This window comes from Tachypleus tridentatus, chromosome 1 (genome assembly GCF_004210375.1).
Source record: "Tachypleus tridentatus isolate NWPU-2018 chromosome 1, ASM421037v1, whole genome shotgun sequence".
In the NCBI taxonomy this organism is placed as follows: Eukaryota; Metazoa; Arthropoda; class Merostomata; order Xiphosura; family Limulidae; genus Tachypleus; species Tachypleus tridentatus.
The window spans coordinates 149,021,577-149,049,367 of NC_134825.1; the positions used below are offsets into that span (position 1 = coordinate 149,021,577).

The 27,791-nt window shown below is 33.9% G+C and overlaps 1 protein-coding gene across 1 annotated transcript; it reads right to left on the minus strand.

The window, feature by feature from the left end:
• On the minus strand, positions 1-27,513 carry LOC143255786 (alpha-scruin-like). The gene is made up of 16 exons (XM_076512035.1): positions 27,349-27,513; positions 25,354-25,496; positions 22,053-22,169; positions 20,343-20,526; positions 20,013-20,216; positions 19,472-19,689; positions 15,805-15,995; positions 12,844-12,966; positions 12,102-12,224; positions 10,787-10,956; positions 10,024-10,169; positions 7,480-7,596; positions 5,140-5,323; positions 4,664-4,867; positions 4,043-4,263; positions 1-843 (listed from the first exon to the last, which is right to left on the minus strand). The coding sequence occupies exons 1-16, from the start codon at positions 27,501-27,503 to the stop codon at positions 629-631; spliced, it is 2,715 nt and encodes a 904-aa protein (XP_076368150.1). The 5' UTR covers positions 27,504-27,513; the 3' UTR covers positions 1-628.
• Between the last annotated feature and the right edge of the window lie 278 nt (positions 27,514-27,791).

Consider the following 27,791-nt stretch of genomic DNA (forward strand, 5'->3'; position numbering starts at 1 on the left):
AACCTGAGAAAGACACTTATATATATATATCTACACTTAATATTTAAAGTAAAGTAAAACAAAGATGCTGTATTGTTATTTTTTTAATTCATACTTATTCTATATATAATACAGTGTTCACATTTGCATCATGTGACTTGTCACAGCTGATTAACCCTGTAATACAGAAATATTTAGAAAAAACTTTGTCATGTAATATCAAAGTAAATAGTGACTATATTCGTCCATATGAGTAAATTTAATATTATTTTCTATGTGTATAACTTTTCGATTTAACTCTTAAACGAAGTTTAGATGGATCAATGAGCAGCAAAACTTACCAACAGATTATAATAATAACATTTGTTTCTATTCACTATTCTTGTTTCAGATAAACCTGACTTAGTGAGTAGATTTTTCAGGGTATTTCGGTGATTCCGAACGATTTTCTTTTGTTACCAATTTGTAAAAAAATATTTCTATGCCGAAGATTTTGATAATTCGATAATTAGCATTACAATAAGATATTTATATAAATACATACAGAGATATATCATCTTTCGGTAATTATACTCAATGTCTTTTAAGAGCTCATTCAATATCAAATATTTATTCAAATCGTTCACTGAGTATTCTAAAGTGGTGGTGATTATGGCGTGACTTTATGTCTTATCATGATACTTAAACTTTCGCTCCGGAACGTCAGACATTTGGGAGGCACAGTGACACCGGCCATTCCTGTTACTGGGATTGGTAATTCTCTGATTGGATGAATGGTTTTGGTATCTGTCATATAGAGTACATTTCGACTCGTTGGGCTCATTTCAAAGCTGTTGACCCCTCCAATAACATAAATACATGATTCTGAAAAGAGAAAATCACTAGTGAGGAAATGTACGTTCTAGATTCAAGAAAAGACTGACAACTGATGTGTTTAATTAGAAACTTCTCCCAAGTAAGCAGAAACTTAATAGACGTTAAGAAAAGTGAAGAATAATTGATGTTACACACAGTAAATCATTGAACAAATTATACGAAAAATATTTCTTTTCTTTGTGTAAATACAATATATTTTTTAAATGTTATTGTTTACAAGAAACGTTTGTTTTGATTGTTTTGAAATTTCGCACAAAGCTACTCGAGGGCTATCTGTGCTAGCCGTCCCTAATTTAGCAGTGTAAGACTAGAGGGAAGGCAGCTAGTCATCACCACCCACCGCCAACTGTTGGGCTACTCTTTTACCAACGAATAATGGGATTTGCCGTCACATTATAACGCCCCCACGGCTGGGAGGGCGAGCATGTTTAGCGCGACTCGGGCGCGAACCCACGACCCTCAGATTACGAAGTGCACGGCTTAACGCGCTAGGCCATGGCAGGCCCATACAAGAAACGTATAGGTCAGTTTGGCCTAATGGTTAGCACTGTAGATGTGAGGTTCCATGATTCACGTCCTTTACTGTAAAAGATCACATTCCTCACTTTGAATCCGTGGGTATGTTAAAACAGTGATAGTCAAATCCCATCATCCAGTTTCACAACAGTAGTCCAAAATATGGCAGTAGATGGTGTTGACTATCTTCTAATCAATAATTTCAAAATTAGGGTTAACTAGCAGAGATAACGCTTCTGTGGAGCTTTGTTCAAAATTTAACAAGCATACTTTATCAAAACAAAAGAACTATTTTGTTACAAGTTACCACTTTTACAGTGAGATTTGTTTGTAGAAGAATTACGACGTTTCGATCATTCATAATACACAAGTTTTAACGGTAAAGGTTTTAGGACCTAAACCAACGTAATGATAAATAAAACATGAATGTAATAACAGGAAGCATATATGAAACGTATTAGAATTTTCAAAATTCTATCATCAGTAATCTATGGGTATAAAACAAACAATATTTGCAATTAGAACAGAAATATGATAAACATAAGTAAACAGCTTAAACACAGAAACTATAACCAGAAAAATTTTTTAAATGTAGCACAAATGAAACAACCCCCTCCCACACACACACACACACATAGTAATACAGCGGTATGTCTTCGGACATACAAACCGGGTTTCAATGCTCTGGGAGGCAGAGCACAGCTAGCCCATTGTGTAGCTTGGTGCTTAACTTCAAACAAACACGAATGAAATATTTAAATTAAAAAAGGTTTAAATCAACTGAAAAATGTGTATTACTTAGTGACGGAAATAGAGGTTTTATTTATAATAAGTTCAGTATCATGTTTGGCTATTGAGAGAATTTTAAAGTTGGAGAGAAAATTTGGGCGTCATCATGATAACCAATTTTTCTCTCCAACTGTATTGTGCTCATAGGAAGCGGAGTTGGGAGGGTTTATGACTATCCTTCCAGTTTATATAGATATATCAATGTGTTTACAAGCTCTTGGTTTAAATAGTGACTTTTAGTTTTACCAATACAGGAGACCTTACAAATCTCCGCAGATGTATAAGTTGACGAGATTTGAACCACGATAGCTCAGCACACGATCTTTGACATGAAAAAAATTTTAGTCTGAAAATGTGTTTCTGAATAGCTTTCAGGTCAGTTTGGGACTAATAAAGAGTCATATAATATTTTTCAATTGTTCCATGATAACTGAGCTCTGTCTTTCATGATGCTGTAAGCAGGTATGTAAAGGAAGTTTGAGTACAGTGGGTATCGTAGGTGGTTTGACAAAACTTTTAGTTAAGAATAAGGTAATTCTTTTCTTAAAGAACTACTTAGGGTAGCTGTTTTGAAAGAGGATTCTTTGTATGAAAGTAGTATCTTTGTGAAGGGCTGGTGGGTCCTACTTCGTCAGCCCGGCATGGCCAGGTGGGTTAAAGTGTTCGACTCGTAATCTGAGGGTCGCAGAATCGAATCCCCGTTGCACCAAACATGCTCGCCCTTTCAGCAGTGAAGGCGTTATAATGTGACAGTCAATCACAGTACTCGTTGGTAAAAGAGTAGCCCAAGAGTTGGTGGTGGGTGGTGATGACTAGCTGCCTTCCCTCTAGTCTTACACTGCTAAACTAGGGACGGCTAGCGTAGATAGCCCTTGAATAGCTTTGCGCGAAATTCAGAAAAACAAAACAAACCTATTTAGTGATCAGAGAATAGGACTATGTTTGAAAGACAAGGGTACCAAGCTATCAGACTGGGTGAAAAGGCCAGTAAGTGCATTTTTACGATAGACACAAGTTGTAAGGCCATTAGCATGAAAATTAACATGAACGACCAGAAAAAGAGATAGTGTTATTCGTTTCAGTTTCATGAATGAAGTGTATTAAGGGTTGTTGTAATTATTGGATATGATCTTCATGGTGGAAAATAAGAAAAGTACCATCTGCAGAGAACAGGTTTGAAGCTTAAAGGACAACTGTCAACCCATTTGTGTTCGTCATCAGTATTCTGTCTGCAGAGAACAGGTTTGAAGCTTAAAGGACAATCGTCAACCCATTTGTGTTCGTCATCAGTATTCTATCTGCAGAAAACAGGTTTGAAGCTTAAAGGACAACCGTCAATCCATTTGTGTTCGTGGTGACAGAGAAAAATGTTGACAAGAGTAAGAACCAGAGAGAAGCCCATACCAACGCCACCTATCTGCTCGTATAGAGTGTTGTTAAAGAGGTGGAGTCTTTTAGTTGAGAGTTCAAGCATAGAGTTAAAAACAGGTTTAGAAAGTCCATTAACAATAGAGGCTTACCTAAGGGGACCAGGACCCCCGAAACATCTAGGCATACTGATCACATATTATGTTTCAACTTTTATATATAATAAATTCAATTCGTAGCACGTGATAAAAACATATAACTGTAAACACCATTACATTTGATTCGATTTGTTTTAACGACAAATTAATTAAACACTTGGTTCAATTTTGGCTTTCTAATTTATTGGCCCCCTTAAAATTTTCAAAAGATTTTGAGAATGAAAAATAAAAAAAACGTTATGTCATTAAGGTTATTTTGATAATAGTAATATATCCTACTACTGAAATACAAAGACTGACCTTTGAGGGAGGGACAGCATTTTAGTTAAAACTAACTCTGTTACACAGCTGTTTACCTAAAGTTATAGCTATAGCAGAGTGTCGAGGATGATTAAGGAGAGTTTCCTGTTTCCATTCCTGAGTTTCTTCATCATATACATCTATAGATGATACGCTTACAAGACAATTATTTCTATCTAAAGATGGTACTGCACCTCCACACAACCATATATGCCCCTTACAAACAAGAGCTGCACTATAAGCTTTGGGAATCCTAAGGGGACTTCCTTTTACCCATCTAGATGAAATAGGAAACAAAATCATGCTAATTGATAGGTATTGTAAATCATTTAATTTTCGCTTCATCCACAAACTACTTAATTTCATTAGAAATCATGGCAAATTTTAATACTTTTAAAGTTAACGCACTTAATTACCTACTTGGAGAAACTCGTTACATCAACTTTAGGTGACGAATAAATTGTTTGAAAATATAACTTCAAGCCAGTTCAGAATAAAAATTCTGATGTTATAACAGACTAAACTATTTCATAAGGAATCATAGTTTTACATATAATTTAAAAACACTAATTTATCTTTGTTGCTCTGTTTAGTATGTTACTTACCAGCAACGAAAGACTTATTATTTTGAACACTTGTGAAATGTTTTAAATAATGTATATATGAATCGTTCTTACTGCTTTGATATTGGGTCGTAGCAAAGAACGTCGTCCAACATTGAAGATTTCTTCTCTCCACTTTTTATTGAGGTAAATCCACCCAGAACCCAAATGTATCCTGCATGAGGAACTGACGCCATCCCCATTCTTGGTTTCGGCATGGGTTTTTCCATTTCCCATTCATCCGTCTCTGGAGAGTATATCTCAACAGAAGATACCAACCTTTTGGAATATATCTTACACATTAAGACGTGAAAATTATAAATACGTCTTAGTTTATCAAGTTAGATTCTCAAAAAATTCTATGAAGTTTCACATTCTTTAGTACTGTGCTATCGATATAAACAAATAAAGTGTAGGTTATTTAATATTAAACTCTAGAAACTCTGTAACAGCGATATATTTGTGCTTGCACTAACACAGATATTCTAGATATTGTAGATGAAGGTAAGTTTATAACGTTAGTTAAATATAAACACTCTATGAAATACTACCTTCCAGAACTGTCTCTTCCTCCAATGACATATATGGAGTCGTTAAAAACTACCATGGTATGGTGGGATCTTGCACAACGCATGTCACTAATTCTAGACCACTCCTTAACAGAAAGCTTATATGTAAAAGTTGTTTTTGTAGCAAGCATTTCTCCCCATCTTCGTATATTAGGGTCATACCCACCTAAGAAGATAAATGTTCACTACAATTAAACCATCAGTTTAGTTTTAAAAAATAATTAACATATGGAACATTATAAACAACAAAAGGAAGATGAAATTTACTAAAGATAAAAAATAATTAAAGATATTTAGAATGAAAAATATTGATTATTATTTGGAATTAAGCACAAAGTTACCCAATGGGCTATCTGTGTTCTGCCCACGACGGGTATCGAAATCTGGTTTCTAGCAGTGTGAGTACGCAGACTTACCGATGTGCCACTAGGGAACTAATGAAAAAATAAGATCGTTATTTTGATAACAGTAACGTATCCCACAACTGAAATACAAAGACTGAATATCATTTTACAAAACCACTTCACACACATAATTTTAAATCATTCTATTCATCAACACATGCCATGTTATGTGTCACGTGATCGTTTGTTTCCTATAAATTTAGTAATGTAATTATCTGATTCATAGTCAATGAAACTACTGAAAATCTCTGAAAAGGGCATAATATCAAACAGGAGTCCATCTTTATTAAACACTTTCTTTGACGCTGCCCATAGACATTCATCATTGGTCTATAAACAATAGCAATTGAAATGGAATTTATCTTCTACTTATCGAAGTTTCAGCTACAACACGTTTGTTACGTACGGGGGAAGAAGAATAATTGGGCAATCTTAAAACGTGCAGCAATGACCAGACTGTGTCACAATCAAAATATAACTAACTTCCTATTTTAGAAAGAAAACAGTTCAAACAATGAATGTTTGGAAACTTGTGATTAAATGTATTTTTGATTTTGAAGATAAATTAATTGCGTGAAGGATTTGGAGCTATTGTTGTGTTCCAAAAGTAGAAAATGTTAGAGGTGGTGTAATAAAGTGGAATACGTTCTCGTGTTTGGAGGTTGGTTCTACGTATTACTGAGAAGGAAAAAACAACTATTTATAACCATGTCCACCTGACTCTTGAGTATTACCTAGACATAACATAAATTGTGTTTGTTAAATAATGGAATTTACATTACTAAAATAGACTAGTTCGATTCACCTGACAAGATAATACAATTTTCACAAATATTTTTTCATATCTGCAGCTTAGTGTCTGTTCTTACGTTAGTGTTAAGTTACTATGGAAAGCAAATGTCAACACCTATTTTATCACAGTTTGATTATTAGTTACATAGATCAGCAATAGAACAATGTATTATGGCAAGGACAGTTGTGTGTATTATAATTTTTCGTCTTAAAAACAATAAAAAAATTCATAACCAGCTGTATATTTCTGAAGGAAAAATCAGACAGATATACACGCACGCATACACACATATATAATGCAACAAATTAAAATTAGGGCCAACTTTCAGCTTATAATATAATACAAAATGTAAACGATCAGATTTCACTTAGCTTTTCTTTTTACTTTGACCAATCTAGTATATTAATAACAGAAAATATAGAATACGCAAATACAGTTCGTAATATTATTTTATCATAGTTATTTATCCTTTAAAACGCAAAGGGTGATTTTCTTATAAAACCAACTTAATATCCTATTCGTTTCTTAAGCTATGACCTGAAGTTGTCACAAATACCCGTCTGGTGGGTGAATGAATATCTCATTCATTTAATAAAAATAGACAGACTAGCAAAAACAAAAAGACTAAGCTTTCTTCAAGCGCAAATATTTTAAAATGAAATAAAGAAAACAAGCGTTTAAATGTGAATAAATACTAACATTTTATTTTCTGTTTAAAACAGTAATTTACCTTTCCATTAACACAGAGCAACCCCAAACTGTTTATTCCTTTTATGAAGTGCTATATTAAATCTATAATAGGATATATAATAAGTCATAAGTCTTCAAAATAAAGTTAATACAAATCTTTAAAGATATCGAATAAGACGTCACTATTCTAATTTTTGAGAACCATAAACATATTAAATTTTCTGTTCCTCTCGCCTCCCCTTAAAAAATAAGAACAAAAATTTTGCGCGTAAACCATGAGCAGGTGTGTATGCTTCAGTGTTATTCTTTTAAGGATTTACAACGCAAAAACTTGGGGTTCGATTCCTCCTCGGTGGATACAGCAGATAGCCCGAAGTGACTTTGCTATAAGAAAAACAAACATAAATACACGCACAGTGTTATTCTATAACTGACCTGTTACATAGATCATTCCGTCGTAGTAGACAGCAGCGTGGTAGTTTCGAGGTACTGGCATCAGCCCAAAGAACTCCCACCTGTCCTTGAGAGGGTGATACTGGAAAACAGACCGTCCTGTAATAAGTTGCAACATTTCAAAATGTAGTTGAAAATTATCCCTTTTCACAAATGGGTCCATAGTAAATTAAGTAAATTTAGGTACAAAAAAAACAACACAAATTCAAAAGTAAATAACTCTCAGTTCACACCAAATATACTCGCCCTTTCAGCCGTGGGGGCGCTATAATGTACAACCAATCCCACTATTCGTTGGTAAAAGAGTAGCCCAAGAGTTGGCGGTGGGTAGTGATGACCAGCTGCCTTCCCTCTAGTCTTACACTGGTAAATTAGGGACGGCTAGCGCAGATAGCCCTCGTGTAATTTCGCGCGAAATTCAAAACAAACCAAACCAATCTCTCAGTTCCGATTTGTTTTTGATAAAAACATCCTTTCGTTATTCTAACATCCCGAAAAACTAACTTCGGTCTACTAAACTGCACGGAAACAACGTGTTATCGTAACAATTTCTGAATGCTATGTTTGTAAAACAGATCAGATGATCAGTTTAGTATCAGAAGAAGCGAGAATGTTTTTGTTTATAGTTCATATATACAATAAAATGCGAAAGTAATAAGATAAATAATTGGGGTTTTGGAACTAAATCACCTTCAAAAACTATGGAAATAATTTTTTTTTCTTGAGGAACGTTTCGAGCAGACGTTGTTTTTCAAGCCATGTTTATCTTTATATTTTTACCTTTCACTGTGCCAAATGACGCCGGTTTCTGTATTCCACTCTTTATTAAGTGGCACAACGGAAAGAAATTACAGAGACTTTATTGGCACGGCCAAGCGTGTTAAGGCGTGCAACTCGTAAACCGAGGGTCGCGGGTTCGAATTCCTGTCGCGCCAAACATGCTCGCCTTCTCAGCCGTGGGAGAGTTATAATGTAACGTTCAATCCCACTATTTGTTGGTAAAATGTTTGAATTTCGCACAAAACTACTCGAAAGCTATCTGTGCTAGCCGTCCCTAATTTAGTAGTGTAAGACTAGAGGGAAGGCAGCTAGTCATCACCGCCAACTCTTGGGCTACTCTTTTATCAACGAATAGTGGACTTGACCGTCACATTATAGCGCCCCCAAGGCTGGGAGGGCGACCATGTTTGGCGCGACGGGGATGCGAACCTGCGACCCTCAGATTACGAGTCCAGTGCCTTATCCACCTGACCATGCCGGGCCTCGTTGGTAAAAGAGTAGCCCAAGAGTTGGCGGTGGGTGGTGATGACTAGCTGCTTTACTTAACATACTTTATAGTTAAAAATCACTTTACAAGTTTCCATACTGAGACAAGTTCTGTTTGAAATATGGTGACTTGGAAGTTAAGCTCCATGTTACCCGAGTAATTATAATTTAAACTTCATCACAGACCTTATAATACAGAAAAGTTACATTTATTAAATAGTTAAGGTACGCTGCAAACACAATATCATTAAGATTTTTACTTCCCATGAAATTCAAATGATGCTTATGAACATAGATATACATTTTTAATTTTATGTAAATATATAATATTGGGTAAGTATCTCAGCAATATTAAAAGATACAGTTGTTACTATAAGCACTTACAGCCATTTAGGATTGATTGATTGGAATCAAGCGCGAAAAGCTGCATAATACGCTATCTGTACTTTGCTCATCACGGGTATCGAAGCTCTGTTTGTCGCGGTGTAAGTCTGCAGACATACCACTGTGCCGGGGAGCAGTAATTTGGGTTTGGTTTGTTTTGAATTTCGAGCAAAGCTACACGAGGGCCATCGTACTAGCCGTCCCTAATTTAGCAGTGTAAGACTAGAGAGAAGGCAAGTAGTCATCACCACCCACCGCCAACTCTTGGGCTACTCTTTCACCAACGAATAGTGGGATTGGTTGTACATTATAACGCCCCCACGGCTGAGAGGGCGAGTATGTTTGGTGCGACGGGAAAGCAATTTGGGAAACGGTTAAAAGTCCCTAGGTTTAAAAATAGTAATATAAAATTTCCATAGGGTATAAAGAGGTTTTTCTGCTATAATTACACATATAACACCCTACAAGTTCATGGAATAAAGCACTTTTATTTATTTGTCTACTTTATTTTAAGCGCAAAGCTGCTTTTGTTCATTTTGTTAAACGCAAACCTACACCCTGACCACAGTAAAGATCGAGCCCAATGTTTTAGCATTATAACCAACGGGATACATGCGAAGCTACACAATAGATAGCCTGTGCCATACTTACCGCAGAGATCGAATCCTAAGTCTTAGCGTTTTAAACCCTCAAATGTATTCCTGAACAACCCGGAACAACCTCAATTAATTTTTTGGTGTGCAGTGTGTTTATGTTCTGAGTTCATAACTCAAATCGCTTTTCGGTTCTTAGTTTCTCACGTGGTTTTTGTTAAAATCTAACCTGACATACTATACAATATTGGACTCTGCCTAGGAGTTTGTAATTTCAGCTTACCATAAGATAAATTCATTGGATCTCGAGGATCGACACCGCCAACAGTTATGATGACCGGAACTGAAAAATCTTGTATGTCACCCGTCGGTTGAAACCGGTTCATGTAATATGGAATTTTCTCGACATTTCGAAGTCCAAGAATATTTCTATAAACACAAAGTGTATATATAAAAAACACACAGTTCGTGTTTTATTGAAGAGACTGATTCAAAAATGTGTTTTCTGTTAAATATTAATCAGTTTTAATGAATCGCTTCCACGATATACCAACTATCTTCCAGTCTGGAGTTGTCCTTGAACAATAACAGTTGGTCCTGACTATGTAGATTACATACAATGTTAAAACTGTTGTATAACAACAATACTATTCCACCACAAACAAAAGGAAACGTCATTTAGTTACAAATGAATGATCAAGTGAAAAAAAAATCAAATAAATGAGCTCGAGATTGTTTGTTTGTTTTTAGCAGTTTAAGACGGGAAGGGAAGATAGCTAGTCATCACCACCCACCGCCAACTCTTGATCTACTCTTCTATCATGAATAGTGGGATTGACCATAATATTATAAAGCATATTTTATGTGACGGGAATTCAAACCCGCCATCCTCAGATTACGAGTCGAACGCCCCCAACCACCTGGTCAGGCCGATTCTCTCGAGATTGTTATTAGACAAAGATGTTTATATAAAAACAATTACAGTGGTGTTTCAAAGAGTGTATAATCATTCAACTACGAATACAGATACATTATTAAAACGATACTTTGAGTGCTGGTAGTCTTCGTCCAAAAACTGGATCATTCCTATATTGGGATCCATGTGGCGAGGAAGAGTGTAGTAGTGTTTAAAACCCACGCTTTCATTAGGATCGTGGCATTGGTCGACCACAGTGGCAAAAACAGAATCCACGGGATCAGGATCTGGAGGCCAGGCCTACAGTTAACGTATTATATTACTTTCTAATACTGAGATATATAAATAAATGTTTAGAGAACTTGACTATGCAAAGAATAAAACAATAAACATGCAAACAATTTGTGCATAAATAGCTCACAAAACAATTGAGTTACATATCTAAACCTTGATATTTACAAAACTTTTCAAATATAAATGTAGAATACCATTACCGAAATGGCTAAAGTTGGATATTAGTTTATAATCTTGTTGGTCAGAAGATTATACTGGTTCTATCACAAGATGGTTTGATTTGGTTTCTTTTGAATTTCGCGCAAATCTACACAAGGGCTATCTGCACTAGCCGTTCCTAATTTAGTAGTGTAAGACTAGAGGGAAGGCAGCTAATCATCATCACCCACCGAAAATCTTGAGCTGCGCTTTTACCAATTAATAGTGGTATTTACTAACCGTCACATTATAATGCCCCACAGGTTAAAAGGGCGAGTATGTTTGGTGTGATGGGAATTCGAACCTGCCACCCTCAGATTGCAAACTGAGCTCCCTAACCACCTGGCTATGTTGAGCCATCACAAGATGACTACAGACCCAAACGTGTAAACGTGAATTAGAACGCCAATTAGTTGTATTGCAATACACTTTTGAAGAATGTGGTCTATTATTTCAATATTTTAACCAAAACCACCAATAAATAATTCCTGTTAGAAATAACGTGCATATCCGTAAACTGGATCTTCAGCTCAATTAACCGAATTTGGTAATAAATTTAATTCTAAAGTCGACACTATAAATCTCATTGCTATTATTCGACCCCATCATTGCTTAAATTCTACTTCTGGTTTTAGGTTGAATCAATCAAGCTTTCTAAGTTGAACCAAAACCATGAACTAACTAAAAGATTCCTAACTTTTGAATGTTATCAATACACGAAAAATATATTCGCAACTGTTTTGTAGAAGTAAAAAAGCAACTGACTTTACGTACGAATTAATCTTAACTATTCACTCGAAATGGATGTGAAATATTAGTTTATGTGTGATAACATTCTATAACACATTTATTTCAAGTTTCATACAGTCTATAGCTTGATAAAAATGGCGGGCATCGTTATCCTTTTAGCATGGTCATTAATACAAACACTATAATAAAAAGAGAAATATTACTGGTATAGAAACAGGAATCAAATCTTTTGAAACGTCATCTTGGTCAGGCAGTTTAGGACGATAGCCACTTTGATATGCTCGAAATCTTCCAGAAATTATTTCATCTGCATCTGAAGACATTTTCTAAAAATTGAAAAAAAAAGTTCAAAATGAAAAAAGCAACATGTTCTACGACATTAACATGTTTGTGGTGTTTAGGATTCATGACTTTATAAGCCTATTGAATGTAAAATAAACAAAAAAAATATATGCCATTTACCAGTAGTTATTGCTTTGCATTTGTTGTTTACGAACTATATTTCAAAATAACGTTCACATTTGTCATTTGCGAACTAAATTTTGACATGTCTTTTGTGTTTATTTTTTGCGAATTACATATGAGGGTAATTTTTGCACTTGTTTTTTGCGAACTACGTTTAACAATAATTTTTGTACGTGTTTTAACGACATATATTTCGCTATCATTTTTGTATTTTTTTGCAAACAACATTTCATAATAATTTTTGTATTTTTTGTGAACTACATCTGACAATCATTTCTGTATTTGTTTGTGGACAACATTTCACAAGTGTTTCCATTTGTTGTTTGCGAACTATAATTCAAAATAATGTATCCATTTCTTGTTTTTTTATTTGCAAACTTAATTCGAATTAAAATTGTGAATTAATCCATAGAAAGATTTTTGTTCTTGAAAATCATTAACCATGGTTCATGAACCAAAATAAATAAAAAGATATATTACCTTTACTATATAATTCTGTCGATGTCCATTTGCTTTGACTTTTTTCTTATAGTATTTTCTGTACTCCATTTGAATCATTTTTGCAGCTTGCTGTCTTCTCTGAATATCTGTTTTCTTTGTCCTCTATAAAGAATAAAATACGCTTAGCTAAACAATGCATATTAATTGATATTTGTTTTGTTGTTGTTTTTTGGAATTTCGAGCAAAGCTATACGAGAGCTATCTGCGCTAGCCGTCCCTATTTTAGCAGTGTAAGACTAAAGAGAAAGCAGCTAGTTATCACCACCACCGCCAAATCTTGGACTACTCTTTTACCATCGAATAGTAGGATGACCGTAACATTATAACGCCCCTACAGCTGAAAGAGCGAGCATGTTTGGTGCGAGGGGGATTCGAACCCGCGACCATACGATTACGAACGCCTTAACCCACCTGGCTATATTAATCGACCCCGTGTAGTGTTTACATAGATTTTCCTATGAATTATTTTCCAGTAAATATTACCAACATAACGAAGAAAACACTTTGCGGAAAGTGAAATGTTACAGATATTTAATTTATATTAAAAACTGATATTTAATAATTGAAATAAATTTCAAAATGTTTATCATTAGTTATGCGTTTTATTTTTGTTTCAAGCTACTCAGATTTATGTTAAAAATACTAAATTTAGTTATGTTAAACAGATAATCGTTAATCAATTTAGCTTTAGTTTTATTTTACAAGCCAGCTGATTCCAGTTCAATAACTTGTTATAAATGGATGTTATAGTATAAAATGAAAATCTGTTTCTGTTTAAGTATTGTTCTCTTAAATCATTGGTCTCCAATTATTTTAAAAACTGGGTAACTTTAGCAAGTGTCCATAAAGCAAGTACATTTAACGTAGCATAATTTTTAGGGTCAATAAGGGACTTGGTCTATTTCGGCTGTCCCAACTTCCAAGCCAAACTTAAACTATTAACAAAATTTAAAGCTAGCCTTTATTATTCATATATCTATCAAACTTTCTTTCAGACTCACTCAAATTTACTACCCCCATAACATCAGAAGGCAACCCATTCCACAGGCCAAACATCTATACTAAAAATAATATTGTCTAAGCTGAAGACGGATTCAATCTTGCCTAAATCTATATTTGTCTCCTAGTTCTATAATTTTTGCTATTAAGTATGAAAAATGTTGATGCCTCAACATTATCAAATCCTTTTACAATCTTAAATACTTCAATCACATAACTTCTAACTCTTCCTTTTTCACGAGAAAACCATTTTAAGACGTTTTAATCTCTCCTTACGTAACAACACCTCCATCCCAGGTAACATTTTAGTAACCATCCTCTGAACCTTTTCCAACAATTCAATGTGTTTCCTAAGGTAAGGAGCCCCAAACACACTACTCCAAATATGACCTAATAAGGAGCCTATATAATTAAATTATAACCTCTTTAGACTTGTATTCAATATATTTTATAGATACAACCTAAATTTTTGTTTGTCCCACCAAAAGCAACAGCACACTGCTTGGATGACTTATGAGACTGGTGAAATATTACACCAAGATCACTTTCTTTCATGGCACTTTTAGTGTTATTCCCATCCAAATTATACTTATAATTAAAATTATGATAATCTACATGCAGTATATTGCATTTATCATAACAAAAATCCATCTGCCTAAATTACTAAATGATCTAAATCCTTCTATAAAGTAGTTGTATCCTCTTCACAGCCAGCAACACCCAAGACCTTGATATTATCACCAATTATAAGTAATGTAATGATCTTTCTGTCATTAATGTAAATCAAAAAGAGCAATGGTCCTGAGACTGACCTCTAAGTTACACCACTTGCAACATTAATCCAGTTTTACCGAACTACATTTATGACAGTCCTCTGCTTTCTTCCATCAAGCCACTCCTCTACCCAGTCAGTTAACTTATCCCTACACTTACAGACATAAGTTTCTTTACAAACCTTTTATGTGGCATTTTGTCAGATGCTTTCTGAAACTCCAGATATATGAAATCTACACCCTTACCATCATCTACCTGAGCAGTAACATTTTCAAAGAATGTTAAAAGATGTGTAAGGCAAGATTTTCTCTAAGAGAAACCATGTTGACTATCCAATAAAATTCTAAACATTGTTAAGTGACTTTGCAAAGTATCTTTTATCAAACTGTGTAAACTTTTCCCACAGTTGATGTAATACTAATAGGCCTATAACTACTGGAACAACTTCCATTACCTCTCTTGAAGATAGTAATAACATTAACTAATTTCCAATCTGTTGATACTTGCTCACTATTCAAGGATTTACAAAACAATGTGACAAGTGACTCACATATTCCTGGGGGGAATATTATCTGGCCTAGGAGCTTCATCATTATCATGATCATTATTTAAGAAGTACAGCTTTGGTTACTTTTATATGGACCGACTCTGGCCTTCGAGAGACTGAAATGGTCTTTTGACTGTCCATTGAGAACCATCCTATTATACCATGATTTGAGTACCATATCTGCTGATGAGTCTCGACTCCCGGTAAAGAAAATGTCAGCAGTATTTTGGAACCAACGAAGTCCTAATACATCATTTTATGGCAGATACATCATTGGTAAAGTTGCAAAAAAATTCGCGTTTTCATGTAACTTACCTGAAATTATGATTTATAAAAGGGTTAATGGTAAAACAAAAGAATATAATTTGAGTTTTACACTTTGGATTAACACAAAACTGGTATCAAGGCATTGAACGTAATCGTTGTTTATATTTAATACCTCACATTGTCAAATAATGTGTATGATCATGTGAAATTATCTGAAGTCAAAGGTCACCAAGAGTAACTGTTCAGCTGTTTTAAACCTTATTAGCTTAAATCGCCATGTGTTTCACCTGAAAGAGAAGTAGTTAATAAAGTTTATAACAAATGCTCATGAGTTATTATTGATATGTACAAACCGTAGTAAACTGTTCGATTTTATAGGCTACACCAGTGTCTGTTGGTATCACAACTGCAACCATTCCAGTCAAGGCTATAGGTAACGAAGCCCAATTTTGCATTAAATCTCGTTTTCTGTCGTAAATTTCAACCTCAGCTGTTGCCGTCTGTTTCAAACTACTCATACCTCCAATTACAAAAACTTGATCCTCTGTAAAAAGAAAACAATAAACATCACTTTGTAATTTAGATATACTTTTAGATTACAAAATACGAGATACTATTTTCAAAAAAATCAGAGTGACACCTGAAATTCTGATAATAAGAACTGCAAAAAATAAACTATGCTATTCTAGTATCCTTTCAATTCTTTGAACTTGCTATCATTTGATAGGATATGAATATCTTCCTCGATAAAACAAAAAAAAGAGCCTTACAACAAAAACCATATATATATATATATATATATATAATTTATATACGTACAGCAGTTTCATCTAACATAACCTTTATTACTAATACTTGTCACCAAGTGAACCATTCTTCTTGTGCCTAATCTTAGAGGAATGTTGAAATTTGCCTCTTATGCTCTTCATGCACAGTACAACTCTTAAAATGTTCCTAATAAGTTCGACTTGATCCATTTTGATGTTGTTGTCTCACCGGGACAGGTTCTATATGTATCGTAGAATGGATAGACATGGAATTTGATTAAATGAAATGAAATGCAAAAAAAAAAAGTGTGGTTATTCCCCAAAGAATCCTATCAGTGTATTCAGTGTAACATTAACATGTTATAAAACAAGAAATCAGCCACGGTTTCTTGAACTGTTACCGATATTAAACCAGCTTGGTTAATATGAGGTCTCAACAATCTTCACTGCTGGATAAGCACAACTCATAAAAAAAAAAATGTTTTCAGGCTGCTTTCAAACACAAGCCTGTCCGTTAGAAGAAAGCAATACGTAGCACGTTTCACTGCTTTAGGTACTGCATTTTTCTGACATTGTATACCACAATTTCGTCATTTGTGGTCCCAAAATTGGAAATGCCTTGCATGAGCAGCAGTGATCAGTTGCTTCTTTGTTATAATTCGTGGAACTCAAAAAAACGAAACTTCCTATACATAATGAAACATTTGTGGTTTATTTTTACAAAACACTGTAATATTAGGAGAAGCCATTTTATTTAAACCGACAAGTTAATATTTCACAAACATGTTTGATTTCCCTTTTTTTTTTTTTTTTCATATTACTAAAAATAAATCTACACAGGTTGAAATAACTTGGAAACTCACACCATTAAAGTTTCATTAAAATAAAGTATATCTTTAAACGTTCATAGTCTCTTCTTCCATGACACTTTGATTCCAACTACTTGATAGTTACAACTGTCAATACTTATAAAACACTGTTTTACATCGCACGATTAACACATGGATTCAGTGAGGGCGAGCCTATTTTTAGGATGTGATGTCCCAATGTATTTGTTAAGTTATTCCTTAACTGTTTAGAAGTTATGCTAACATCTTCGTCACTTTTTGTACGAGTCTAAAGCAGCAAACATGCATTTCTTGATTTACTAACTTGTATAACTGACAGTTGTGTACATTAAGAAAATGGCGTGTGAGGTATACAGCCCACAAAAAAAATATAACAAAAATCAGAGAACTTATAACACGATAGTCGTAAATATTTTAACACATTTCGTTTATATCATAGTCTGCAACACATTTGGTTTATATCATAGTCTGTAAGTCAAATATTTTATGATTTTTATATCTCTATCGGTGTTCTACAAAGAACTTTTATTTATTTGTTTTTTTCATAGTCTGAGAACCATTTTAGTCTTGTCCGAGTTTTATGAAATGAGAAAATCGACAGTTTGCAGTAATAAAGAAGTAATACATCAGAACATTAGGAATAATTACATATAGCCGAGCTTTCGTATCCTGGTTTTATATCTAGGATAAAATCTAGAATCAAAAATATGTACTTTAGAAATTTTCATGAAATAACTATGTCTGCTAACTAGTTAATTTGATAACATTGTAAAGTTTACGTTCACAATTTATGCAATATGCATTCTTTGTTCACTTATTTTTTTCACATATAGTTAAATATCAGTACCGTTCACCTGTCAAAGCATACAATTCACTTCTGTTTCATATCCTTTAGCTTTTTTTATTAAAACTGTTTGAAAAACTGACATAAATATAGTACAGAGAGTTGGGTAGGTTATACCGGGGCTACGTGTGCTATACTAAAACGATTTTGGAACCATATTACGTTGTTACAGCCCATGTCGTCGACATGATCATTCATGCTCTATCTCACAACCATGTATCTTCACACTAGCCCTGTAGTGTAGTTTCCATTATAAAAAGTCTCATTCGAAAAGCTGTCATGTCCAAAACATTCCTCCCTGTAGTTTCGTAATCTATCTAGTGTTCGAAGACGATTATTTTCTAGCTCCAATTTCAACCATCATGTTGCACAAATATCCATAAGTACTGAATTTGTCTACTTCTTCATATGAAATAGCATGAATACCTGTTTTATTCTCCAGCTATTTGAGCAATGTGACAACCGTATAGATCAGTCGTAGAAACAACTTATCTACACGTGACATGCATTGCTTTTCCAAACATATATTTTTCCTAATTATGTTGCATTGAGCAACCAATCATATGGATGTGTTCATAGATCCCCGTTTGTTACAAAACCCGTAGTTTGCTTACTACGGCTTGTGTATGATCTGTTGCAAGTCTTTTTCTAGAAGGTTCTGGTTCTACAAGATGATCTATATTCTTTTGTTTTCAAATGCCATTAAGTACAAGAGATGTCCCAATCTTCTAAATACACGCTCTGAAAGCATCATGACCAGAGTGCATGAATAGTTTAAATATTATATTACCAAAGGGGAATACTTTTCGATTGCATCACACTACCTATGAACCCTATGAATGTCAAAATGTAGTTGTTACATAAGGCGTTCCACAATGCATCTATATTGGGTATGGTTGTTAGGTTCCTTATTGATTTGCGTATTCAAAATCGTTTCAATACTACGAACTTAACCCTCTGTATATCAGAATGTTATCGTCTGCAAATTAAATACAAATCAAGTACGATAAAACATAAGTACATAAAATTATAAAAAACACAGTCGTTACATGTTTTATTTCTCCTATTGACGAACCACTAAGGTTTGTGTCTGCCATAATAATGATAATAAAATAGAACAATATGTCGATTATTCCATTTCTTAAACACACCTATACTTCACTGTAAAATGACCACCAACATTATTAGTTTGGTTTGGTTTGAATTTCGCGCAAAGCTACTCGAGGACTATCTGCGCTAACCGTCCCTAATTTAGCAGTGTAAGACTAGAGAGAAGGCAGCTAGTCATCACCACCCACCGCAAACTCTTGGGCTACTCTTTTACCAACGAATAGTCGGGTTGACCGTAACCTCATAACGCCCCCACGGCAGAAATGACGAGCATGTTTGGTGTGACAGGGATTCGAACCCTCGACCCTCGGATTAGGAGTCGAGCGCCTTAACCACCTGGCCATGCCGGGCCCTAACATTATTAGTACCGACAGTAACTATTTATTGAATGCTAATGAAAAATAGATATTACTAAAATGAACATATGAAATCAGCTATAATAAATGCTTACTAGTTTTAGCAACAGTGAGACAGTGCTTCGGCAGGTCAAACGAAAGATGATGTTCCAGACTTCCTGTCCTAGTGTCTAGGACATCCACAGTATTAATGCTGGAAAGTGTCTCATCAGAACCAAGCAGATTAGCACCACCCCATATCCAAATTCTTTTGTTTTGTGTTGTAGCAGCAGCAAAAGCGCGAGGAGAAGCCAGTGGAGATTTCCGAAACCACCTAAAACAGTAAATATTAATGTTTAAAGTCCTGCATTATCTCAGGATAAAGAACAACTATTTTTTATAAGTTTATCTGAGAAAAATAGATACAGCGAAGGAAAAACATAAAAACATAGAAAAAGTACTACAAAAAATAGATTGCTAACGATAAATTGAAATTATATAGATATAGTGGGGCAGCCGTAAGTCTAATGACTTGCAACGTTAAAATTCGGGGTTCGACTCCCTCCGGTGGATACAACAGATAGCCACGTGTCGCTTGCTAGTTTTAACTAACAAACAAACTTTTGTTTAACACTAAATATCTACTTTGAAACTTACTTGTTATAGAGTGGGTTGAAACAATAAACTTTGCCAGACAAATAGGTTTCTGTTTTCTTCTCTCTAACACACCCTACACCACCAATTACATAAATGAATCCACTATTGTTTGTAACAGAGATTCCCATTAAAGGTTGTGGCATTGAGGCAGCAATTGTCCATTGATCTATTTCAGGTTGATACACTTCTACCGAGGCTAGAATGCTGTGTGAGACAATTGTATATAATACTAAGCACCATACTAACATTATTAAAAAATGTAACTAATGATTAAAAAGAATAAAAGTAATTATTTTAAAATTCTGAGTACAACATGTAAATCCAGCTTACTTTCCATCTGAGTCTTTTCCACCAATCACGAAGATTCTTTCATCCATAACTGTCGCACCATGATACGCTCGAGTATTTCGCATGTCTGTTCGTCTTCTCCACTGTCTTGACCGAAGAGTATACTGCAACGTAGTTGATGTTATTTGCATCTTGTCTTTAACACATTCTAATGGATTATAACCACCTGGAGAAAGTTGATTTTTCTTTCAAGTTAAAATAATAACAACAACAGAGGAACTCTAATCAGATACGTTTTATATATTTTAAGCCCCTTTTTACGTATGATAACACATATGTAACTATATACATGTATGTAAATTTAACAGATTAAGTGAGATCACTAAATTTCAATTATCAACCACAGAAATAATTTAACACAAATTTTACACGGAACATTTTATATAAGTACATACACATATGTCCCCTGTGAAACATCGATAAGTCTTTTGCTTTCAGTACTAAAATTAGGTAGTTAGATTCCCCTCGGAGGATACAGCAGATAGCTCGACGTGGTTTTGCTACAAGAAACACCTACACACACACAAATCTGAAGTACTGTTGAGATATCGTTTTATTGAACTGACACAAATCTTAAAACAATGTCTTACTGGAAGTTGAATCCTCGCCCAATTACTTATGTTCCTGAGGAAGAACATGATGGATCGTAAACCTTTAAACACTGAGGTGCTTTGAATTTTATTTAAGTCAATCACACCGTTGGCTGATGTCCAACTACAAACTGGTTCTGAACCCAAGGACGTAGCCAGGGGATGTGATGGGGTCGAAAGACCACACCAATATTCTGAAAAGTCCACTACTGGACACATTTACCCAAAACTCAGCATATTATTATGAGGTAAGCTAAGTTCCACCTTGCTTCTTTCCTCCCTTACGTTTTGAATACCTTAATTTAGACCAATCACAATACAGAAAAAAATAATTCCGATTTATTTACGTATTTTGTTTGGAAAAAGGCAGTTCTTGGATTTATTTCTAAAGAGTACATGTCTCTAGCTTTTCACATTTTATTGTATCTCAACCATTTCAATATTTTAGTTTGATTACATTTCTTCAGTAGCAGTTTTCGAAAGTGCACATCCACTGCGGCCATCTTGTGAAATTTGTATCATACTGTTCTAGAGGTAACAATATCATTTTCATATGGAGCCCGGTAGTTACATAGATCTATACTCTACTATCCTTTATTACGTGTAGATTATTTCCACGAGATTCTTAACATCAGTTTTGAAGAATTTTAGTTTTCCTCTTTGTAAATATCTATTAGTAACATTGTCAGTTTCACGTACCCTCTTCAGAATCTTTGATATAGCCTCAGTTATAGTGTGAAGCCTTGTCGAGACGTTTTGCAAGGAGTATCCTTAACCACCCAAAACTTTGGTTCCAACACGACTGTCATGCAATTTTATAGTCATGGCTAGATGCATAGTACTGCTGCTATTATTATTGGATAAAGTGAGATTACTTGTAGGCTTTATATTGGGTTGCACTTTCTGATTAAATTACAACCAATCAAATCGTAAACTATCAACATGTGAAAGCACTTCGTTGCAATTCACTTTCACACGATACAAGGATTCCATTGTTGTAGTACTGACTTTTTATATGCTTTCTATTGATTGTTTCCACAATTAATTCGAAACTATATGTGTATATATATGTATATATATATAATTGTTTTAAGTTACTTACCAAAGACGTACACCCGTCCGTGAAGATATACCCCTGCATGATAGACACGTGGCTCCAAAATAGTCCCCAAAAAATTCCATTTGTTTCGATCAGGATGGAACAAGAACATGGCAGCACCTTCATAAATATATCTTATATGTAATAAAAATATTAAGTTGTCTATAAACAAATTATAGTCAAAGGCGTTTCTGCTCTACTATAAGTTTCTTAGATTCGTTTCAAAGGAAACGATTCATATATTCTAAGGAATATTCATTTTTAACATTTCCGTACTAAAATAGTATTTATAATAATTAAGATCAGTTTAAAAACTTGCTCAAAGAGTCTTAAGAATACATTTAATTGTTTTTTTTTAAGTAGTAGAAACATTTGACACACTATTCATGATATTAATGGTTGTCATAAAATACGATAGTGGTGATTAATAGTTACAACACGCGTGAACCACATATACTAAATGGAACCATAAAAACTGATTCACATTTCAAACGATTTTATAAAAGACACAGACCTCTCCATAGTATTTCCATGAATACAATTACGATCTATATCTTAATAATTTTTAATTTATTAGCTCAATATTGTACTATATTACCGCTTCGTCAGTAGCTATCGATATTCTACAAGTTCACTAATTCGGTCAAATCTAAATTGTAGCACTGTCTTTGGTAAATTGAACATTGATATACATGTTTAGAAAATTCATACTATGTATAATAATATGCGTGTGTGCGTGTGGCGATCGTAACTTTTGGGGAAAGGACTTAGAAACTAGATATTTTGCATACATACGAAATGGACCTTGAGGGTGTACAACTGAGTATCATTACTTATTCACGTGTCTGTGCGAATGGGCATCTTTTTATGCGAAACTCTACACATAAAAAAATGTGTGAACTATGGAACTTTAGAGTGTTTTAAATATTATAGAACGTTATAGAGTATTTAACTATTATGAGATGTTATAGAATATTTTAACTAATATGCAGTGTTACGAAAGTTTTTAACTATTATATATTATAGTGCTTTTTAACTATTACCAGCACATAACCCATGAAAAATGACGTGGCAAGTAATCCCTCCCTCACCTCATGGCATACTCTAACTTGGATTTCAAATTAAGATTCCTAAACCAAATGGAAGATTTGACGTGTACGAGTCTATTTGTTCTTTGTTAGATCCGATTGTCGTTCATATATCCATATTCCCCCACTGGCACAGCACTACGCCAGCGGACTTACAATTCTAGAAACCGGGTTTCGATATTCCTGATGGGCAGAGCACAGATATCCCATTCTGTTCCTTTATACTGAACTTCAAACAAACAAACTTAGTCCATAAGAAATAACTGATATTACGATTTCTTTATTAAAATAAATCAGTGAAAACACTTTAAGGCAAAGTTTGTTTGTTTATTTTTTGAATTTCGCGCAAAGCTACACGAGAGCTATCTGCGCTAGCTGTCCCTAATTTAGCAGTGTAAGACTAGAAGGAAGGCAGCTAGTCATCATCATTCACCGCCAACTCATGGGCTACTCTTTTACCAACGAATAGAGGGATTGACCGTCACATTATAACACCCCCACGGCTGAAAGGGCGGGCATGTTTGGTGTGACGGGGATTCGAACTCGAGACCCTCAGATTACGAGTCGAGCGCCCTAATCACCTAGCCATGCCGGACTTAAAGTAAAGCGGACGTAGAAACTAGTTTTTTATCATCATATTAAGAAATATTTGAAAAAGAAACTGAAACAGCATTCTATCATTTTGAACTTGTATTTAAAATGGCGAAATTTAAAAGACCTTTACAAATATTTAAGGTCAGAGGAGTGGGTGTTAGGATTATATAGAAGAGAAGTCATGGAATGTTGATATGCACATTATATAGAGCTAATGTAATCGAATCATTCCCAAACAGAATAAGAAAATTCAAACATTTAATAGAATATCCCTAACATGAGTACAGGGTGGCCCATAAGTCCCTACCCATCCATATATCTTATGTATCCAGTATCTGTGTGCTGTCCCTCATTCTCGCTGCATAAGATTATGCGACGCCATGTTTTGTGAGACATTTTCCTCAACATAGCAGGGGTTATTGTTCCAAATGCCGCGGTAATAGCTGCCTTCAACTCATCATTAGTATTATTGAATATAACATAATAACACATGCATGGGTAGGGACTTACGGGCCACCCTGTATAATGGTAGGAAACAAATTATATTCAATTCGTTCCTTTTCCTACACAGCAAAATCTTTCAATGTGCATTGTTAAAATAGAAAAAGTGGTTTGACTAAAAAGCGCTCCTGTAACTTTACGATAGGTCTGGGCTTTGTAATGCTAGAAATTGGGTTTCGATACCTGTGTAGGCAAAACACACATAGCCCATCGCATAGCTTGGAGCTTAACAGCTATAAAGAAAAACTACACATTCTAAAATAAAATAAACAGAAGTCAAGTCAATTACATATGATTCTTGAAATTCTTAATTACTTGTTTATCTTGTTATTAAAGGATTAAAATTTGTTAATCAACTGGATTTTTGCTTCATCTTAATAAACTGTTTATTCTTTTAAATGTTAATCTATTTGGTTTAATTTTTATTCGCTACCCGAACATTATTGACTTATTTCTTTAACTCTCATTCTACTGCTGGCAAAGAGACGGAAGAATTAATTATTTCAATTTTATTATATTATCAAAATGTAATGAAAGTAACCATTATCATGTCAAAAAACTCTAAACACAAAAATTACGTCATAAAATTTGCATCCGTACAAACATAAATACTAGTGTACGTATATTCTCTATATACATATGTATATTAATATCGGTTTTTCCCTAGCAAATTATTCAATAACTTTTTTACTGTGTTTATCCAGCAAATTATTCAATTTTATTTCTAACCAAGTTTGCTACGTTAGTTTATTGGTTCACCATAATTGTTGAAAACAAACTCGTTCACTGTGCCAGAAAATGTTTTGTTTTTATAACACAGTTATTTGTCAACAGTCAAATTAGCGACAGATAAATATCATCTGACCTTTTGCAACTACATATTAGAGGGTAAAGAACAAAAACTCGAGGGTTTTATGCCCAGTGAAAAATAAATTGTTCTGTAGTTATCTCGGTTTTGATACCACAGCTGACATAATACAACCGGCCGTAATATATAATAAAGTTCACCTTCCATTGTACCAAGGTTTATTATTAATAATTAGTTATTTATATTTCTATAGAATATACAAGTATAGAAAAGTAATTTAAAATGTGTCATCTCTATTATACTATGAACGTACTATTTAAATAGTCTGTTGGTTGTACGGTGTTGATGCCACCCAATACCATTATCACAGGGTTAGACTCATTAGCTAGGTAATTAACTATTGGTAAACCTTGCCTGAAATTTTTCAGAGTTCTCCACCTTCTAAGATGGTCATTCCTTAAGAAAAAGAATACATATAAATTAACATTTTGCTATAGTAGTTGGGGTTTCATTATTTACTATAAACATCAACACCAAATAATTAATTGAAACTTTCTCGCATTTTATATTTTCCATCTGTGTTCCTACACGCTAATCCATTGCTCAATATCTTTCTTTCAATTCTAGAAATAATTATTCCAATACATAAAAATTTGACATTATAATCAAAATATCGATACAATAACACTGGTTAGAAAATTAAGTGGAAATATGTTTGTTTGTTGAATGTCGTGCAATGTTACTCGATGTCTATCTGCGCTAGCCGTCTCTTATTTTAGAAGCGATAGATTAGAGAGCAGGTAGCTAGGCAACACAGCCCTCCACCACCTCTGGTCAGATCTAATCGTCAAATTAGTACCCAACCCACAACTGAAAGGGCAAGCATATTCGATAATAGGATTCGATACCGCGATCTGAAGTTTGTGAGTTGAGCACCCCAACAATCAGGCCAATGAAAACTAATAACGATGAAAATCAACACCATAAAATCATATACTTTACCAACAATACAAAGCTGCAGTGTTTTCACGTGATATATTAAAATTGAGAATAGTTAAGTATATATAGAATTACGACACATAAAAGGACAATATATTTATTAAAAAAACTAATAAAAAACTGTCACCATTTAAATTTCGTAAGCGAGAAAATAAAACGATATATTACATCTGAATATACGATAAATTTCTTCTTTAAAGATGAAAAACAGATATATCCAAAATGGTTAATATATATCAGTGTGTGCAGACATACAGATTTGCAAAGCCAACACTAAATAAAATTCTTCTGTATGAACCATGTTGCTTAAAGTTTATAATTCAAAAAGGTAATAGATGAAAAGCATCAATTAGAAATTTTACTCTATAATACTAGTCTTTATTTTAATTCCAAACTTACTAAAATTAACATAGGTACAAATAAATAAATGCTTTGATTTAACCTAGGAATTACATTTTATGAACAAACACTAGCTTTTAATCACTGCCAAAATGTTATGAAACAACCCATGCGAACTTAATACAACCACAATAAAATATAATAAAAGACATGTTAAATCATATGTAAGCTTTAGTAATTAGGATCTTTTAAAAACTTTTGATATTTGATAAAAGAAATCATCGAAGCATATCAATCCAAACATCTACTACAAATCTAGTTTCAGATCATTGTCGCATATCTTAACAGAAAGACCCCCATAAAATATGTGTGGCTCAACATTAAGTTTCGTTTTTACGACGCTAAAACTTGGGTTTCGATAACGATAGTGGGCAGAGCATAAATAGCCCATTATGTAGCTTTGTGCTTAACAACCTAAGCCCCTAAAGTTTAATAACAAAAACTTATAGAGCTAAGAAGTTAGCATCAAATAGAATTTGAATGTGATATGAAAATACATTTATTTCGAGATAATTTCTCACTTTGATTGTTCTGATTATTCTAAATGGATTCTATATGCAAAAAGGTTAATGCCATTAAATTCATCATACACACATATATTTATCAATAGAAAGGACGTTTTCTTTTTCTTGGGTATGAAATTGGTTACTTTGTCGATGGTTTTGAAGTCGTACGTCACTGAAGAACTTGTGAAAGTCTCCAGATAATATCACGATACAACTTGTTTGTCTTTAATAACGATACCCATTTAGTTTTCAGCAATTTATGCCATAAAATATATGTTATTTACATAATAATTTCTTGTACAAAGGTTATGTTGTAAAGTTGACAGACTGTGTATATAGAGTAGAGATAACTCTATAATTGTTATTTTTTGTTTGATTAAAAGAGAAATAAACTTCATTTTTACCTTTCCTCTAATTCCACCTTAGGCATTGACTGAATAGTCCCAAAGTTTGGATCTAACTTGTCTATATGATCTTTACTTTTGTTCTTCGAATATACAAATTCGTAAGACTCGGACAATGCGCGTTGAGCAGGTTCCGGATACTGGTACTTAGCCATAATTTGTATTTCAATATCCACTAGAAATAAAATCATGGAGATTATTTGTCGTCATTATTTGTATGTCATGCTTATAACTATATTAGTAAATAATACAACCCAACCGTCTAATGATATATCTTTCCTTAATCTTCAATTTATCAGAACATTAATGCTACTCCTGTTTCTTTACCACTAACTGAAATAAAAATGTTACTAGATGATTAAATACTGTTAATTAAAAAAACAACAACATGCTGAATCAAAATGCAAAGATTATAGTTTCAAGCCTACAACTAGGGACTCTTA

Coding starts and splice junctions, on each gene's coding strand:
- LOC143255786 (XM_076512035.1), bottom strand. CDS start 27,503: ATGGCTAAGTACCAGTATCCGGAACCTGCTCAACGCGCATTGTCCGAG. Junction 10,170..10,786: donor GAAGACTACCAGCACTCAAA/GTATCGTTTTAA, acceptor TTGTGTTTATAG/AAATATTCTTGGACTTCGAA. Junction 4,264..4,663: donor TACGACCCAATATCAAAGCA/GTAAGAACGATT, acceptor TATTTCATCTAG/ATGGGTAAAAGGAAGTCCCC.